This window comes from Lytechinus pictus, chromosome 13 (assembly GCF_037042905.1).
Source record: "Lytechinus pictus isolate F3 Inbred chromosome 13, Lp3.0, whole genome shotgun sequence".
In the NCBI taxonomy this organism is placed as follows: Eukaryota; Metazoa; Echinodermata; class Echinoidea; order Temnopleuroida; family Toxopneustidae; genus Lytechinus; species Lytechinus pictus.
In genome coordinates, this window is record NC_087257.1 from 23,046,052 (window position 1) to 23,065,406 (window position 19,355).

Genomic DNA, 19,355 nt, shown 5'->3' on the forward strand with positions numbered 1-19,355 from the left:
GAGCTCTGTATTGAACAACCCCAAAGAATACTGCCAAAGAGCCTTTTCTACCTTTTTCACAAATCATTTATTCTCAAGTGTGTTGTCTCATTTTCTTTTATTTGTGCATAATTATTTAGTGGAGCTATTATGTAAGTTACTATAAACTCAGTAATTATTCTTAGGAGTGCACATTATTTAAATCTTTAAGTGGGAATTTACCCCGATATGTAGTATAAGTGTAGAGGAGCATAATTGTGAATGATATCAAATCTCAATTCCCACACTTATTTTTACAGTACAAAGGAGCAACTCCCTCATATGTCATGTAATAGTAATTCGAAATTGTTGCTAATTTTTTTTAGTAGTTCCAAAAAAAAAAAAATAGAGAGAGAAATCTTTGCTCACATATGTTTTCTTTGTTTGTTATTCTCTCCCTCCTTCTTTTCTGGTGGGGTGGGGGGGGGGGCTAGATCTACCAATGTACAGTATATCGCAGTGCCCCCCCCCCCCCCCCCCCCAAAAAAAAAAAAAAAAAAAATAATAATAATAATAATAATAATAATAATAATAAATAAATGAAAAAAATAGTAATAATGAAAATAAAAATTAAAAAAACATTTTATTGAATCTGAATTATGACATGAAATTTCCAGTAATTGCAAAGGAGGAATTATAAGAGTAAACTATTTTTGTTCTACATGTATAGACAGACAGGATGTTAATTTGGACAATATAGCAATTTCAAGAGTATTTTGAAAGAAATATATATATACATGTATATATATATATGTATATATATATTCATTCAGAGTAATGTTGGAAATTATCATAAGAACTATTTTTTTCACCATTTGTTGTACTTGATGTATATTGCATCCAACCTGAAGATGAGGTCATGCATGAGGATGTATAATTTTTTGGTACATGTACAAACTTCCAACCCCCTTCATAATGGCTATACTTTTTATGGAATCTTATAGAGTGTCAAAACATGGATGCCATGTTCACGTAGTGTCATGGTTAATGGTCACAGACAATAATGCAAATCCTGTGAGAACCCACTTTCGTATTACCGTGCTATTTATTCAATTTTGTTTGCTAGCTGTCTCACAAAGTTTGATGAACTTGTGGCAAACAAAGATTGATGACTAATAAGAATTTTGAGACTGGGATTTTGCAGGTACTGTATACCCGGGCTGTATACGCAAAAATAATAATAGGAAGAAATAAAACACCCACTTCGAACGAAAGTACAAGGGAAAACTCACACATATGGAATTATATGGAGATTTAATGCAAATTATTATTTATATTTCCACTTAAAAAAAAATCAAAATGAGAGAATGGTGTAACATGACATTTTTATATCAACATTTGCTACACCACATTATTTCCTGGAATTTCAGCATTCATAACAATGGTACAAAATGGAAGTTACTATCCTGACAATGACACCATAAAACTTGTGCATAAAGTTATTTACCCAATGCTATTCAAGCAATGGACCTAGTCTTTAATAATCTTGTTTTAATTTACAATAGATATATAATTTTTACAATCGCATAAGTCAGATGATATATATATGGATTATTGAAATGAATGTTTAGCATACTCAAAAAGAATATTTTCGTTTCCAATCGATACATAAAAGAAGAATGATTGTCGTTTACTAAAATGATACAATTCCAAGTTTTTATAAATGAGAAGCACTTAGAATTTATAGACACATGTATGATTCAAGAAAGTGCATTTTCTATTGTTTATATTATGAATAATGCCTTCTTCCATTACTCAGAGACAGAATACAAATATATAATATAAACTCACTGTATATTTCACCGTTATATTTTATTACTTTGTTGTTGTTTATTTACTCGGAATAAATGAAGGTTATGAATTATTTATTTATTTGCAACAATGATTCATTTTCTTTCGTGAATATGATTGAATGATTAGTAGTTTATTATCAATTTCTTAATGTTTATATCATATATCATTATTTCTTAATATATTTTATGTATTTTTCTTCTGTTTTTATCCATTGGTATCTCACGAACTGACAATGGCACTATGGGTATTCTGAAGTTAAAATACTATTGTTCTGTTCCGCATTTGAAAGGAAGAGAAATACATCGGACTAAAGGAGAATTCGACATTCAGAATGAGTATGGTCCCAATTTACAGCTTCGAGTCACAGTACATCCATTGGCGAGACACAAGTGATTTGTCAATATCTTCTATTCTTGCACATCCTGCATAATATAAACAAAGATAAAAGTAAAAAAAGCAATGAGAAGTCAGATCTTTGTGTTGGAAAGTATAAGATATTAAAAACAGCTAAACAAAATGGAAAATGAGGATGGACGGTGAGATTTAGAAAAACATGCAATAATTTTGTCGAATATAAAGTTCCTCGAAAAATACCCTAATTTTAAAGAGAAACATAAGAAAAAGGACTGTGATTTTACTAAAATCTATTTTCACACTTATTAGGTCATATTTACATTATTGATGGCAAACAAAGTAATTCATTTTCAAGGGTTATTGTTGATGTATTTAACGATACAATCTTAGAAGGGGATAACATAATCACTTGACTTACCTGTCAATGCCATGGTTCTGCTAAACTCACTCTTCAGAAGGCCTAAGACATCTGTCACTCCTTCTTCACCCTAGGACAAAACAATAATAAGGAAAATGTAATCGATCATTTATTTATTGATGAAAACATTGTAGAATCTTATATTAGGTTATAGTTTGTCCAAAACTGCCCTTGCTATGGAAGAAAAATACTTGAAAAAAATAGTCTGGATCTGTGAATGCACATTAAAGTGCTTAATATTTACTCTAGTGGATTCTCCGAGCTCAAGTTATTCAAATAGCTTTAATTTTAAGATCCTATTGGTCGATTGCATTTTGTGTCATGGATTTATTATGATCCGGCATATGAGATGCCCTTTTAACAAACTATTTTCAAATTATTTTTAATTATGATTATAAGTGAACGAACACATTGTGTAGTAATACGCGTTTAAAGGTAAGCAACATAATGTCGATACAATAGGCACCATGAATGATGGTGTATCGTAAGACGGTCTTGCGAAGATCCTTTCATAAAGTCAGCCCTAGGCCTAATTTTCAGTGTTCAAATTTAGCACCTTTTTAGAGCTAGAGATGAGAGTGACCCGAGCCCGAGTGTGCATTTCCACAAAATGGCAATATCCAATTTCTTTTTTTTATGGGGGGGTCCATATTATAGTAAAGTGCTTTGAGCAATATGTCCAATATGGAAAGGCACATAATTATGTATGTATGCATGTATATATGAGTGTTCTTATAAGCACTTTAATCATTTTTTTATCAGTCTTTGATCATGTAATATTATGGTTTTAGAAATAAAACAGTCCTATAACTTTTAATGGCCCTATGAAATATGGATATATTCATACATATGCTGAATGTCTATCCTTTAAATTTACGATAATGTGGACCTCATCTAATATTGTGAATAAATGTCCTTTTAATGACGGTCAAGCATTATTTCACTCCCTTTCATACCCCGCATGCTAGTCCATAGATAACGGGTCGACCAATGAACGCTGCCCGGGCACCAAGGGCGAGAGCCTTGATGATGTCTGTACCGGTTCGTACTCCTCCGTCGACATAGACTTCAACGTTGGAACCTTTGACCGCCTCAACAACCTCGGGGAGGGCATCCAACTGAAAGAATGATTTTTAAAAATGATGCTTATCAGTGTATTTAGATAGGGAGAAAGGCTACCTATAGATGAGATAATATAGAATTAAACTTCTTTTTAATACTTTTTTGTTTCTTCCCTCTTTTTTCTTCTTTTTCTTCTTTTTCTCCTTCCCTTTTCACTACTTGGTGAAAAATCACAAGAGGGAAATCACCCCTGCCCCGTTCTGTTTAAGCATAGATCAATAATCGTGATTGATGGCTGTATATAGATGGAATGAAGGTATACAATGCATACATCATAACTGTGATTGATGTATGAATATCTAGAAGAAGGAAGAAACATATGGAATATAAAGCGTAATGAGGTAAAGAAATTGAAGGTGCTTGGTTTGGATGTAATGCACCATTTTTGTTAATTTTCGAAAACTATGACGTTGAAAAGTACCGTACAATCATTCATAAAAAAAAAACTTGTGGGAAATTTGGGATGTGTCTCCAGCCCACTCCTCCTATTATCACCAATACGACGGATAATATGAATATACATAGAGGTCAAGACCGAGTGGAGTATAAAGAAATCGGAAAGAGCTTGAAACAATGAACAACTTGTTTTTCTTATTAGTATATAGTTCCAATACGTATTCAAAGTCATGATATTGTTGATGTGGTAGGGATCCATTTAAAATGAATACCTTATGAAATGGGCAATACCATTTGGATTGACACCCCAATTTTCATAAATGAATAGTGGAAATTTTGGATTAGATTTTAAGTTACCGGCGCGATGGCTGTGTCGAGCTGTCGTCCACCGTGGGCCGATACCATGATGCCATCTACACCAGCCCCAACAGCCTCCCGGGCCATTTCTCCTGGAATGTGGTAAAGGCGGTGATTTTTATGGAGGTTGGATAGAGAGGGCAAGTGAAAGGGGAAATGTGAGGTGTGAGGGAAAATAGAAGGAGGTATATAGCGGAAGTTTGAGGAGAAAATAATAGGATGAAGTGTTAATATGACTTCTTCAACCGGGAGATATATTTCTAGTAACCAAGAGGATATACAACCAAATCAATACGAGGACAAATACTTCATTACCAAGTGAGTGTACATTATCATTGACTTTTCGTAACGAAGTGAATATGTCATCATTATAGATTCTTCGCCATCAAGAAGATTAACCATGAATGCAACCTCTTCGTCACCTAGTATATATACCATCAATATTATATCATCTTCTTTACCAAGTGAATATACGATCAATAAACCTGTGTGTCACCCAGTGGATATACCATCAATAATAATATGTTCGTCACCCAGTAAATATATCCTTAATATAACTTGTTTGTCACCAAATGAATATATCCTCAATATAACTTGTTCGTCATCCAGTGAATATACCCTCAATATAACCTGTTCGTCACTCAGTGGATATGCCCTCAATGTAACTTGTTCGTCACCCAGTGAATATACCATCAATATAACTTGTTCGTCACTCAGAATGTATATACCATCAATATAACTTGTTCGTCACCCAGTGAATATACCATCAATATAACTTATTCATCACCCAGTGAATATGCCATCAAAATAACTTGTTCGTCACCCATTGAATATACCATCAATATAACTTATTCGTCACCCAGTGAATATACCATCAATATACATTATTCGTCACCCAGTGAATATACCATCTATATAACATGTTCGTCACCCAGTGAATAAACCATCAATATATTGTCACCCAGTGTATATACCACCAATATAACTTATTCGCCACCCAGTGAATATACCATCAATATATTTCATTCGTCAACCAGTGTATATAGAATGTATTTAACTTCTTCGTCACCCAGTGTATATAGAATGTATTTAACTTCTTCGTCACCCAGTGTATATACCACCAAAATAACTTGTTCGTCACCCATTGAATATACCATCAATATAACTTATTCGTCACCCAGTGAATATACCATCAATATACATTATTCGTCACCCAGTGAATATACCATCTATATAACATGTTCGTCACCCAGTGAATATACCATCAATATATTGTCACCCAGTGTATATACCACCAATATAAATCAGTCGTCACCCATTGGACATACAATCAATATTACTTGTTCGTCACCCAGTGAATATGCTATCAAAATAACTTGTTCGTCACCCAGTGAATATGCCATCAATGTAACTTATTCGTCACCCAGTGAATATACCATCAATTATAAATTATTCGTCACCCAGTGAATATACCATCTATATAACATGTTCGTCACCCAGTGAATATACCATCAACGTATTTTCTTCGTCACCCAGTGTATATACCACCACTATAACTTATTCGCCACCCAGTGAATATACCACAAACCTAACTTGTTCGTCACCCAGTGAATATACCATCAATATTACTTTTTCGTCCCCATTAGATATTCCATCGATATAAATTATTTGTCACCCATTGGACATACAATCAATGTAACTTGTTCGTCACTCAGTGTATAAACCATCTATATAAGTTATTCGTCACTCAGTGGATATAGCATTCATATAACATCTTCGCCACCCAGTGTTTCTACCATCAATATGACTTATTTGCCACCCACTGTATATAGCATATATATATTTTCTTTGTTACCCAGTGTATATACCATCAATATAACTTGTTCGTCAATCAGAATGAATATAACATCGATATAACTTGTTCGTCACTCAGAGTGTACATACCATCAATATAACTTGTTCGTCACTCAGTGTGTATATAACATCGATATAACTTGTTCCCCATCCAGTGAATATACCATCAATATAACCTGTTCGTCTCCCAGTGAATATACCATCAATATAACTTGTTCCCCATCCTGTGAATATACCATCAATATAACTTGTTCCCCATCCAGTAAATATACCATCAATATAACCTGTTCATCTCCCAGTGAATATAACATCAAATAACTTCTTCGTCACTCAGTGAATATACTATCAATATAACTTGTTCCCCATCCAGTGAATATACCATCAATATAACTTGTTCCCTATCCAGTGAATATACCATCAATATAACCTGTTCGTCTCCCAGTGAATATACCATCAAATAACTTCTTCGTCACCCAGTGAATATACCATCAATATAACTTGTTCCCCATCCAGTGAATTTACCATCAATATAACTTGTTCCCCATCCAGTAAATATACCATCAATATAACCTGTTCATCTCCCAGTGAATATAACATCAAATAACTTCTTCGTCACTCAGTGAATATAACATCAATATAACTTGTTCCCCATCCAGTGAATATACCATCAATATAACTTGTTCCCCATCCAGTGAATATACCATCAATATAACCTGTTCATCTCCCAGTAAATATAACATCAAATAACTTCTTCGTCACTCAGTGAATATACTATCAATATAACTTGTTTCCCATCCAGTGAATATACCATCAATATAACTTGTTCCCTATCCAGTGAATATACCATCAATATAACCTGTTCGTCTCCCAGTGAATATACCATCAAATAACTTCTTCGTCACTCAGTGAATATACCATCAATATAACTTGTTTCCCATCCAGTGAATATACCATCAATATAACTTGTTCCCTATCCAGTGAATATACCATCAATATAACCTGTTCGTCTCCCAGTGAATATACCATCAAATAACTTCTTCGTCACCCAGTGAATATACCATCAATATAACTTGTTCCCCATCCTGTGAATATACCATCAATATAACTTGTTCCCCATCCAGTAAATATACCATCAATATAACCTGTTCATCTCCCAGTGAATATAACATCAAATAACCTCTTCGTCACCCAGTGAATATACCATCAATATAACTTGTTCCCCATCCAGTGAATATACCATCAATATAACTTGTTCCCTATCCAGTAAATATACCATCAATATAACCTGTTCATCTCCCAGTGAATATACCATCAATATAACTTCTTCGTCACTCAGTGAATATACTATCAATATAACTTGTTCCCCATCCAGTGAATATACCATCAATATAACTTGTTCCCTATCCAGTGAATATACCATCAATATAACCTGTTCGTCTCCCAGTGAATATAACATCAAATAACTTCTTCGCCACCCAGTGAATATACCATCAATATAACTTGTTCGTCACCCAGTGAATATACCATCAAATAACTTCTTCGTCACCCAGTGAATATATCATCAATATAACTTTTCATCACCCAGTGAATATACCATCAAATAACTACTTCGTCTCCCAGTGAGTATACCATCAATATATCTAGTTCGTCACCCAGTGAATATACCATCAAATAACTTGTTCGTCACCCCGTAAATATACTATCAAATAACTTGTTCGTCACCCAGTGAATATACCATCAATTAGATCAATATCTTTTTCATCAACCATTGAATATGAACCCTGCTACCCATTAGATTTAATTCCAATATAACCTCTTCGTTACCATGATTACCGAGTGAATATAATGTACCATCAATATACTTCCTTCGTGATATAGTCAATATAATGAACATATATGACTTATTCATCAACGACTAGATATACCATCAAAACAAATGGTACTGACTATCAATATTCAATCAGAGGTCGTGAATTCGAATCATTCTCTAGGCGTTAATTTCCTCCAGGAAGATATTTATCCACAGTTGCTGCACTTGACCCAGGTGAGGTGAATGGGTACTTGCAGGATTTATTCCTTGAACATGTTGAATGCTCTGACACCTATTATGGCGGCTCAGCTACAGCCGGGGTTATAAGAATAATACCAAATATTGAGCACAATACGGTATATGCATATAGTATTTGTGCTATATAAATGGACCTATTATTACTATAAATTATGTGAAACCACTTACCAGTCAGTATGCCTTTGACCACAATGGGGATTGATGATATCTTCTTGAGTCTACGGATATAGTCCCAGGTCGCTGAATCATCACTGGTATCGTTATAGTCCCAGAGAAGCTTATCACCCGCTGCCTTGAACTGATCAGCTTCTTCCTTAATACCTATCATTTCCATGTTAACACATCTCAAGACATGGAAAAAAAACAATATAATTTTTACACAACAAACACTTTGGTGTTAATTTTCATCGGTGTACCCTTACTTGCCACTGTCCATTCACACATTTTCCGACACGTTGAAAATTTGCTTTTTTTTTTCTCTGATGGTACTTGATTTGAAAAAGTGGAAGTACCATCCTCCATTTTATACCGAAATTACTTTAAATGATTCAGAACAAAACGCTGCAGCAACAAAGAAAGTTCATCTACCTCCCCCCTCCCCTCCCCGCAAAAAAGAAGAAGAACAAGAAATAAATAAATAAATGAATAAAAATCAACGTTTTGTGTAAATGTTAATGACCACACCAATCATTTTACTCCGTTGTTAATTGCTTGGTGTTATTTCTACACACGGATGTTAATACAACACCCATAGTTTTTACACTCATTGGTGTTATGTTCAATCCCTAGGGTGTAAATTAACACATCAGGGAGTGATCCTCTCGATACACCAACTGGTGTCAGTTTATAGTTTTTACAGTGTGAATTTCAGAGTGAACGATAGCTATTTTGTAGATGCGGCCATACACGCTAAAAACACTAAGTAAAAATCTTACCCAATGTTGAGTAGAAAGGGAACATGTATGGTTGCTGGGTATTTTTTAACCCCATATTGGGCTATTTCAACGCAACATTGCGTAAAATCTACAAAATATCTTTTTACCCAACCAACATGCATGTTTCCATTTTACCCAATATTGGGTAAAGCTTTTTTTAAGAGTGTAACAGGGAGGGGGTGATTCCAAAGGAGAACAAAGGAAGTTATCACTGAGCTAGGCAATAAGCTACATGCATTGCTATGTCGATGCCTAAAATAATATTTGTTATTGTAAATCATACTTAACCCCCCCCCCCCGCCTCTCAGTTAGAAATTACAATAAAAACATCCGAAAGGCAATTCACAATATAACTTTTACCGATTCCCTCAAGGTATTAATACTCATGCCCAACCACAAAAAAATTGAAAAAAACTGCCACATTTATAAACACTGCGATGAAAAAATATAATTGATTACGTAATATTGATAAATTACCTTGTAATTGAGCCCAATCCAGGCCTCTAGGTATCCATACTCATGCTCAACCACAAAAAATATGAAAAAACCGGCCACACTTATCTACACAGCAATAAACTTAGCTCAATATTACCAATTCCCAATTACGAGTAGGAAAGTATACATGTATATTGTCAATCGAATAATTGTGTTATTCTTTTGATATGAACAAAGGATGTCTCTGAATAATAGCTCCTCCGGCATGTAAATTATTCCCTCCTTTAACAACTTTATTTGTATATCTCCGTATATTCTCTTCATTATATTTACTATTCAACCTTACTTTGTGTGTTAAACTTTTTTAATCTATATAATACGGAAATTATTATTTGCGTTGCTATCAGTGTTCTCATAATGAATGAAAACACATTTAGGAGATCGCACCAATGCATATGTGCATTTCTAGGAAATCCAAAAACCTGTTGAAAAAACCCCTGAATTCCATTACTGGACTCAAATTTCAACAACCAAAAATTGACCAACATTGAACTACTTTTAAAGAATGTCTGATTAAAGTTTTGGATAATCTTACTTCAATTTCTTGTAAGCTGGATTGGTCCTCACTACTCCGTAAAGATCAAAATCCTTTTCGTTTCTGCGATGACCGTAGGTAGCGAAGTCGACGGTCACCAGCAACGCTGTGGAATCAAAGAGAAGAAGTGATCCCTTTTATCCCCCTATCCTTGTGGTTATGTTTATAAAGGAGAAATCCACCCCAAAATCATGAAAATAATGATGCTGAAATTAGATACCATTTGATTAAAAAGCAGAATTAAAAAAAAGGTTCAACGAAAATTTCTAAGGGATTATTTTATCGAATTGCTCTCTCTCTCTCTCTTAGTAGTAGTAGTAATAGTAGTAGTATAAGTAGTAGTAGTAGTAGTAGTAGTAGTAATAGGAGTAGTAGTGTAGTAGTAGTAGTTGTAGAAGTAGTAGTAGCAGTAGTAGTAGTTGTTGTAGTAGTATCAGCAACAGCAGCAGCAACAGCAACAGCGGCTTGCAGTATCATCATCATCATCATCACCACCACCACCACCATCATCATGATGATCATCATTGTCATCCTATATTATCATAATCATCATCATCATTGTAATAGGCCTAATCTTGCTTATGATCCCCCCCCCCCCAATATTCCATTCCTCTTTACCTACCGTTAAAACCCGCTTTCTCCGCCCTTCTCAAGAACAGTTCTGTGATATTTTTATTTTTGTAGATGAGGGTTTGCATCATTCGTAGACCACCGGGAGCTGCCTTAGCTATGTCCTCGATCTGAACATTTGCTCCACAGCTTAAGGACATGAACACACCCGCGGACGCGGCAGCTGAAACAAGCATATGACAATGAAACAAAATTTAGACAATACAATTGAAATGAAAAAAAAATCAAGAATCAATCAGGTAGCGCGGAACCAGGGCTGGGCTTCGGTCCCAAATTTTCCAGTAAACGTGTACTAAACATGAAAATGACTGTCAAATTGTGGATTTATGCACGTTCAGCCCCCTCACACTTTTGAATCAGCTCCCCTTTCAAACTAGTTCTGCGTCCCCTGATGATAAGGATATAAACAAATAATTTTCATGAAACTTGTTGTCGATAAGCCGGCGGATCCTTCATCTGTCTTGGGATTTATATATTTGTATGTCTCTCGATTCCCCCACCCCCTTTCTATGTTGACCCTCTTTCGGTGACGAACAATATTCCTTCCGTTTACCACGTCGTGACATCATGTCTTGCCGCCGATGGTGTTTCTCATTTTTCTTGCCATTCGTTGAGATGACGACCCTCCTCATAGAAAAATCCTGGATTAGCCCTTGAAAAATTAAAGTTCATATCTTGTTGTTAATGAAAACGTACTTAAGCTTTCAGTTTTTCTGATCGGGATATCAAAATATAATTTTCAGGCTCGCAACAAATATTTTTAGATACCCTACATGTTCGTGATTTAAAAAAGTGCTTATGTCCCATTTTTAGGTCTAAATACATGACATATCAAAATCATTAAGCTCGCGCTTCGCGCTCGCAATATTTATCTAGGCCTTATGAGATACCTATTCTTTTGGTTTGTAGTTAAGGAAAGATCGAAGATGAACTTAACACTTCAACGATTAGTCAGGACTACCCCCTGAGACTTTCCTCATTTGAGAAAAGTTGATCCGATGAGCTAACTGTGAACTGGCTTATTGATAAGATTACGGTATTGTCTACACACTTAAAATGTTGGGCAACATACTGTCCACTGTGTTGGGTAATGTACAGGGGCCGCGGAACGGTTTTCAAAGTGGGGGGGGGGGGGAGGGGGGCTGACCATGCAAAAAAATCACAATCATATGATCATTTTTACGTTTTTGTACACGGTTTGGAAAAAGTGGGGGGCTGAAGTCCCCTCCCCCCCCCCCGCTTCCGCGGCCCCTGATGTGTAAAGATATATACATTCTGGGCAATTATTATCCAATTGAGCAAATTTATTACCCAATTTGGACAGTAGTTGTGTGGACAGTGTGTTGCCCGGGGTCGGTTAAATAGTTTGCCTAACTATTTCAAGAGTGTAAATTACCTCTTGCAGTAGCGATCTCTCCATCTGGATGCGCTCCCTTATGGAAGGCTGTTGGTGAGATACCGCAAGGGAAGGAGACCTTATGACCCAAGATGGTTGTTGATAGGTCCCTCCTGGAGACGTCACGTAGGACCTTTGGCCTCAGACGGTACCTATGGAAGAACGGAGGGTCGAGATTCAGGAGGGGGGTGACAAGATTTGGGGGCGGTGCCGGCCGGATTATTTTCAAACAGGGGCAAGCAGATCCCAGGTACAGATCCAGGTCTGCCCCCCCCCCCTGGGAAGAATATGTGATCTTTTAAAAGGACAAAATCCCCTATGGCAGCCGGGCGTCAAGGAGGAGAGGGGAATTTTGAATGATGAGAGAATTGGCCCTTTTGGGGGCCTTCCCTAAGGAATCCTTGATTGATTGGGCCTTTGGGCGTTCGAACTATAAAAAAATTCTTCTTCCGGTGGGTTGATAATTTTTTTTAATTTTTTTTTTTTTTTTTTGGGGGGGGGGCTCAAGCCCCACCCCTCCCCCTCTCTTCGCCAGTGATTCAATTAGAGAAGTCAGCTGTGCAGGGCAAATTGGTGTACATGCAGAGCGTTATTTGGCTTCATGTAGTTGATCATTTCAAATGTTATAAGAGCTTCTTTAAATGGAGTAACGAGACAATAATTATAGGGGTAAAGGTGACTCGACCAAGACAGTGCATTGACCGACTTTATTGACTATTCAGATCATGAAACGGGGGGTATAATATTATAGGAACATGCAGTATCGTTGAATAAGACCCAGTATGATTTTATTTATGTTTCATTTTTTTGTGATGAAAGAACATTCGACCCTAAAGGTGAATTGTCTTGATTATGACTCTATAGACCGTCATATTATCAGTTAAAATAATGATTTCTGCGTGTTAATGTTCAATCCTATTAAAAAAAAACACTGCATCCGCAATGAAGAATTCATGCCACGTACCCTAATGAACTTTAATGGTGGTTTAACAAATAGAGTTTGATTAGAAATGCACATCAGCACATGGTGTAATCTCTGAAAATCATGTCCGTTTGTGTAAAGGCGAAACTATTTTATAAATATATATATTTTAAAGGGGCATCAATTTGTAAATTAAACATAGGTGGAAGTAGGTCTATGTGGTTTTTAAAGTTAATAGGGGTACACGGATACTGCTTGAGGGCATGACTGTATTAACAATCAAGTCTCTATATTTTGAGCACAAGAACGTATAACAGTCATGCAGTGGCAAAAAGGGGAGGGGCACGCTGGGGCATTTATTCCTCCCCCATGCAGTCGGAACCGTTAATTTATTATTTCTCCCAGTTGCCGGCCCCCAAAAGAACAATAATAAACGACGGAGTATATCCGCTCTTGCCTAGTATCCGGGAACACTATATATACTCTTGCCTTAAACATCACGCCCTCCACCGTTGCCCCCTTAAAAATCCTGTTGCTGCGACCACAGCCCTATCGGAGCAACCCCGCCCCCGGGGGTCGAGTTTTGTACAGCTGCCAATAACAGGGTCACGGTCTCGCCCTCGCCCCACCCCCACCTCCCCAAAAAGGTGACAATCTCATTATAAATCGCCGCGTATGAACACGATAAAAATAATGACGAAATACTATAAACAATAATTTTTGCAGCCCTAAACGGACCCCCACCTACCTCAAATAAGCAGCATGACTGTCCCGCAAAGTGACCTCCTCGTCGGCCCCACCCTTGTAGAAATTCCACAGCATAGGGTCGAGGCATCCTTCAGCGTCTTTCTCAAAGTCGTCCAGACATAGTCGCTTCTTGGAGGTCATGATTTCAACTTGGTACGACCAAACGTCGGCAATGTTGAACAAGAGTTGCTCTTGTGAAACACGAACTACTTGTTCAGAAAACTGACTACATTGAATGGACTATGTGACCTAACTAGGCTTACTCTAAGATGTGCACTGAACTTGTACTATATTAATTTAGCTCTCCAATTCGAGTTCGAGCTAAAAGACAACAGATTGCATCATCAATCGCAACCATTAAAATACGGGAAATACAGAGCTACACCGGGAGCTACATTGGAAATACCTTTGTCACATTATTTTGCTCTACAGCGGCCGTACGGCAAGCCGAAAACAGCCGTTTTATTAATTTCAATTCAAACCACCTGTATGTAGTTGGTACAAAAAATGTTAAAACGGCTGTTTTCGACTCGCCGTACAGCCGCCGTAGAGCAAATGTGACCAAGGTAAAGATTCACATAAATCCGAATTTCAGGCTTTGTCCGGGGACTATAGTTGATTCAGCTTTGAAAGAAAATCAATATCACCAGCATGACAAATTGAACCGCACTCACTATTCACGTGTATGTACATGGAGAAAAGGGGAAAGGAAAAATGAAGAGCCAATATTGTGAGATTCGAGTAGACCAATTAGGAATGCTAGTATTTTCCATAAGTTTATGTTAAATTTGATATTTTTTTTAGCAAACGGAAGCTGATCTCGTATGACGTCGCTGAATTATTGCCAAAAACTTGAAGCCCAGACATTTTTGGGGCTTATCCAGCTTTCGCCAATGGGGGGGGGGGGGGGGGTGAAAAAAGTCAACCATAATATTTTCCCGATCGGCCGCTCAAAGTTAATTTTGGTTTGTTTCTTTCAAGGGGTAGCCATAACAGTCACTTCTTAGCTTTATTCTTTTCATGAATATATAGTCATCTCATAAACCCTATAGTGCGAGCACGAAGCGCGAGCTGAAAATATTTGATATTCCGATCTGAACAAGGTCAATTCAAGCACTGTGTCAAGCACTGTGTAGGATATCTGCGAGCGAGAAGCGTAAGCTTATATAAAAAAATAAATCATTTTGACCTATATTGGACCGGGACATTTTATGGACATTTTGTCATCATATAAAAATGGTGACTATCTTCCCATTTTTCTTCCTAAGCGCGAGATGAAACTTGTCGATATTCGATTCTGAAAAAGGAACAATAATCTTTAAAAATTCACGAGAATGTTTTTATCTTATTTCTTAATCAAATAAGTCTAATGAGAGCATGAAATTTGTTGATATTAAGGCCTGAAAACAGGACATTTTAAGCACTTTTGTAAATATGAATAAAATGCATAGGTTGATATATTTTGAACAATTAATGCGAGCGTACATTGCGAGCCGAAAATTTTGATAAGCTGCTATAAAAAGGGGGTTTTAAGAAGTTTCTAATAGAATTGATATAGATTTATAACTCACCAGGGCAATTCCACACTAGAACTTCAAAAATATCATAAATTTCAACATGCTTTCAAAAAGTCACAAGTAGTGTAATATTTTACTATGATACCTAAATTTTATGAAAATTATGAGTTTTAACCAAAAGTGAAGTCAGATATAGTTTTTTTGGGGGGGAACAATGGAATTTTCAATTTTCAATAATTTTGCTAATTAAATAGTCAGGTACAAACACTGCCTGAAACAATTATTGGCAAAGCGCGAGAAGAGTGAAAATATTGCAGGCCAATGGAATAATGTATCATTGATGGTTCCAAATAATATCTACAACATTTTCATGATCCATAATAGGGACAGCCCTGATTTTTTCGAACCTATTTTTGGCAATGTCCCGTACGACACATGAAAATGCAAAAGTTTTTCCTACAATTTTATTTTTGATGATGCAATTTCACAATATCAGTTTCTCTTTCTTTGACCCATGGGTGATCGATTTATCCCATAAGGATCTAATTACTGCCCTTAATTTTTCAATAATTGTCCTATTAAAAGTTGTCCCGTACGACACACAATATATAATGCATTTGATTACAGGATTTGGATTCAGAAACTATAAAGAGTAGGCCTATTTTAATTCAAGTAATTGATTTGACATAAAGTGAACTGAAAAAGTACTTTTTTATCTCCATAGAACATGAAATAGGTGATTTTAACCATTTTAATTGATTTCATGTAGGCGTATTCTTTTGTGAATCCCTTCAGGTCAGTGCAGGTTAATTTCTTTGTCATTGAGCATGAAAAGAAAACCTTTATAATTGATTCACCCTGGAAGATGACTTCCTCTTGCATGCTAATGTGGAAATATTATAAGATGTAAAAAAAAATGCATATCAATCATCTATTTGGACTTCCCTTGATGATCACTATTTTTTTATATACAGTATTGAAACTCCTTACTCTTTTCAAGTTGTAAAAAAAAATCACAAACCATGTTGTTCGAAAAAAAAATCTGGAAAATAAGACAAACCATATGGTTTCATAAAATGCAGAAAGTTTTGAAAAAGTAGAACCGCATTTCTTTAGAAAAAAAATATTTTGTGGAATTACAAGTGACAGTTGTGACATATATCATGTATATATACATTTTATATGAAAAATTATAAAATTTTAGCCCCATAATTTACACAAACAGTTTCATTCATTCATTGTTTAAATAGTGTATTGGAAATCATCAATTAATTCACTATTAAAGATATAACTTCACACAAAACCTCAAGTTTTTCAGCTCGTAAAAATGCTGTGAACCCTTGTACATTTCCCATCATGAAAAAAAAATGATAACATATTGCTCCCGATTGTATATATTGAGGTTACTTAATTATATTGTCCTGAATGACTACTTATTAAAAGACTTTGCATTAAAAAGGAAGAATTTAGGGGCAATGCTCCCCTTCTGATTGATAAAAAGTTCATTGTTTTATTCAGGCTGCCCAGTACAACACGCAAGTGCCTGTACAACACACAAGTGTCCCGTACGACACATTATTTTGTTTATGATATATTGACAGACTCAGCCAATAGCCGCTGCGGTTTCTAACATAATGAATGTCTTTAGTTTGATAGGATTATCATTATCATCAGCCAAATAAAGTGATTGAAGAAGTCAAAGATACATAAAGTAAGAAAATTTGGCTTCAATATTTAGAGATGTCCCGTTCGACACATTTTGAGTGTCCCGTACGCCACAATGTTCTCGAAAATTGTAATTTGCTTTATTCATTCATGAATGTTTATTTTGCTTTCTTTCATAGATGTGTTTGTTCTTGGGTAATTAAATATCAATTTGAGTTCAGTTTATATGAAAATTATCTGTCCAACTCACAGACTTTAGAGTACAAACTTGAGGTTTCTAAAAAAGCCACTTTTTCTGCGTCCGTACGACACATTACTATTTTAAATCTGTATTATTCAGGATGTGAATTCAAGTCATGTTAAGTCTTGTTTTTTTTTAACACTCTGGTTGTACTTGATGATCACCTTTAGTTACTGGAATATTTGTTGTTTTTCTTGTAAAAAAAATCTGTCAAATGTTCTCTAAATGTCCCGTATACGACACGTATGGAATCACCCACCAATGATGCGAGCGCGCAGCGCTAGCTGATAGGTTTTGACAATCAGACATGAATAGCACATAACACTTCAAATCTATTTTAAATCAAACAACATAATGAAAGCTCAATGTTCGAGATGAAGGATGTTTTTTTCAATCGGCTTAAAAACTTTTAAGCTTCATATCAGCCTATTGAGTAAGCTATATATGTTTCTCATCGAACATGCAATGCAGGCGCGAAGCGCGAGCGAAAAATTTACATAGTGACATTAATTTTTATATTATTTTCCAAGTCTTCCCCTCACCTTATTTTATTCACTTGTCTTCCTCTTCTTTTTCCTCTTCTTTTTTGTCCTCTCTTTTCCCCTTTTTCTTTTTTTCATTCTCCCCCCCTTTTTTTTGGGGGGGGGGGGGGTCGCGGACCCTCGGCCCCCTCGATCCGCCTATGCATTTGGTAAAGATTCAATTGAAGTATTATATCAAAATATTCCATTGTTACAAAAGTGCATGTTGTGACCATTAAATCACCTTTTTATTCTTTATGAAAATTGTTACATTTGAGGATATTAGCACCGTTTGTCTTCACGCAACACTTTATTTTTCGCATTTGAACAGTACATACTTCGGGGTCAGTGGTACGGTCCATGTTTAGAGGGAGTGTGGTATAAAAATGGTGACTTTGATGATGATGGTTATAGCGGTGGTGGTGGTGATGATGATGATGATGACAGTGATGATGATAATGATGATGGTACGATGGTGGCGATGATGGTGATGGTGGTGATGATGGTGATGAACTGATGATGGTGATGGTGATGGTGATGATGATGATGGTGATGATGGTGATGGTGATGATAATGATCATGATGATGATCATATCATGATGAATGATGATGATAATGAGGCGACGAAGAGGATTGATTGGTATATATCTGGTGAAGAGTAGGCCTAATGATTCGCATCTTTTTAGTAGGCGTACCAACTCCCTCCCTAGAGAAAAAATATTTTAAAACTTCATTATTTTTAAACTTCTAATAGCTATACAGCCTCCAACCTCAGCTTTGACAACCTCAGCAAATTGCTGCTGCCCTCAACGTTATAGCGATTATAAATTTGTTTACATTAAGTTGTACCAAACCCCACAATGATAAAAAGGCACGATCTATGAAAGAAACAAAATCAACTCAGTATCAAACACGATTATATAATATGCCATAGCTAGTCCTTAAAGTCGATCGGCACTATATAGGCCAATATGGGGGGGGGGGGGGGGTGGGCATCGGGTAGTTTGGTGTGGTTGAATTTTCAGGGGACATTATAGTCCTTTTTTCATCTTTGTCGCTATGATTTTACTAAAAATGTTATTTCCCGCATGTTCCTCCATTTCAATATTGCATGCACTGTGAAAGGGAACAACTAAAAGATCACCCTTCTGCGCGAAGCGCGTAAACTTGAGTTTGGGTTATTGGGCAAATGCTCAGTTGTTCGGTCGCCCTTCTCCCTTTCATCGGGCCCCCATCACTGATATCAACAGCGTCATCATCACCTCGAACCACTGTCATAATCATCACCATTCCAATTTTAAATTCACTTTCACCCATAAAGATGTATTATATTGACAATATATAGACCCCATCTGTATGCTTTCTGCATC

General features: G+C 36.1%; 1 protein-coding gene across 1 annotated transcript; it reads right to left on the bottom strand.

Annotated features, from left to right (window-relative positions):
- Positions 1–1,255: 1,255 nt before the first annotated feature.
- LOC129275268 (2-Hydroxyacid oxidase 1-like) lies at positions 1,256–14,559 on the bottom strand. Its single transcript, XM_054912069.2, has 9 exons — positions 14,043–14,559; positions 12,373–12,524; positions 10,969–11,139; positions 10,347–10,452; positions 8,550–8,725; positions 4,460–4,551; positions 3,541–3,702; positions 2,585–2,654; positions 1,256–2,234 (listed from the first exon to the last, which is right to left on the bottom strand). Exons 1-9 carry the CDS (start codon positions 14,180–14,182, stop codon positions 2,161–2,163), a joined length of 1,143 nt encoding a protein of 380 aa, XP_054768044.2. The 5' UTR covers positions 14,183–14,559; the 3' UTR covers positions 1,256–2,160.
- Positions 14,560–19,355: the final 4,796 nt, after the last annotated feature.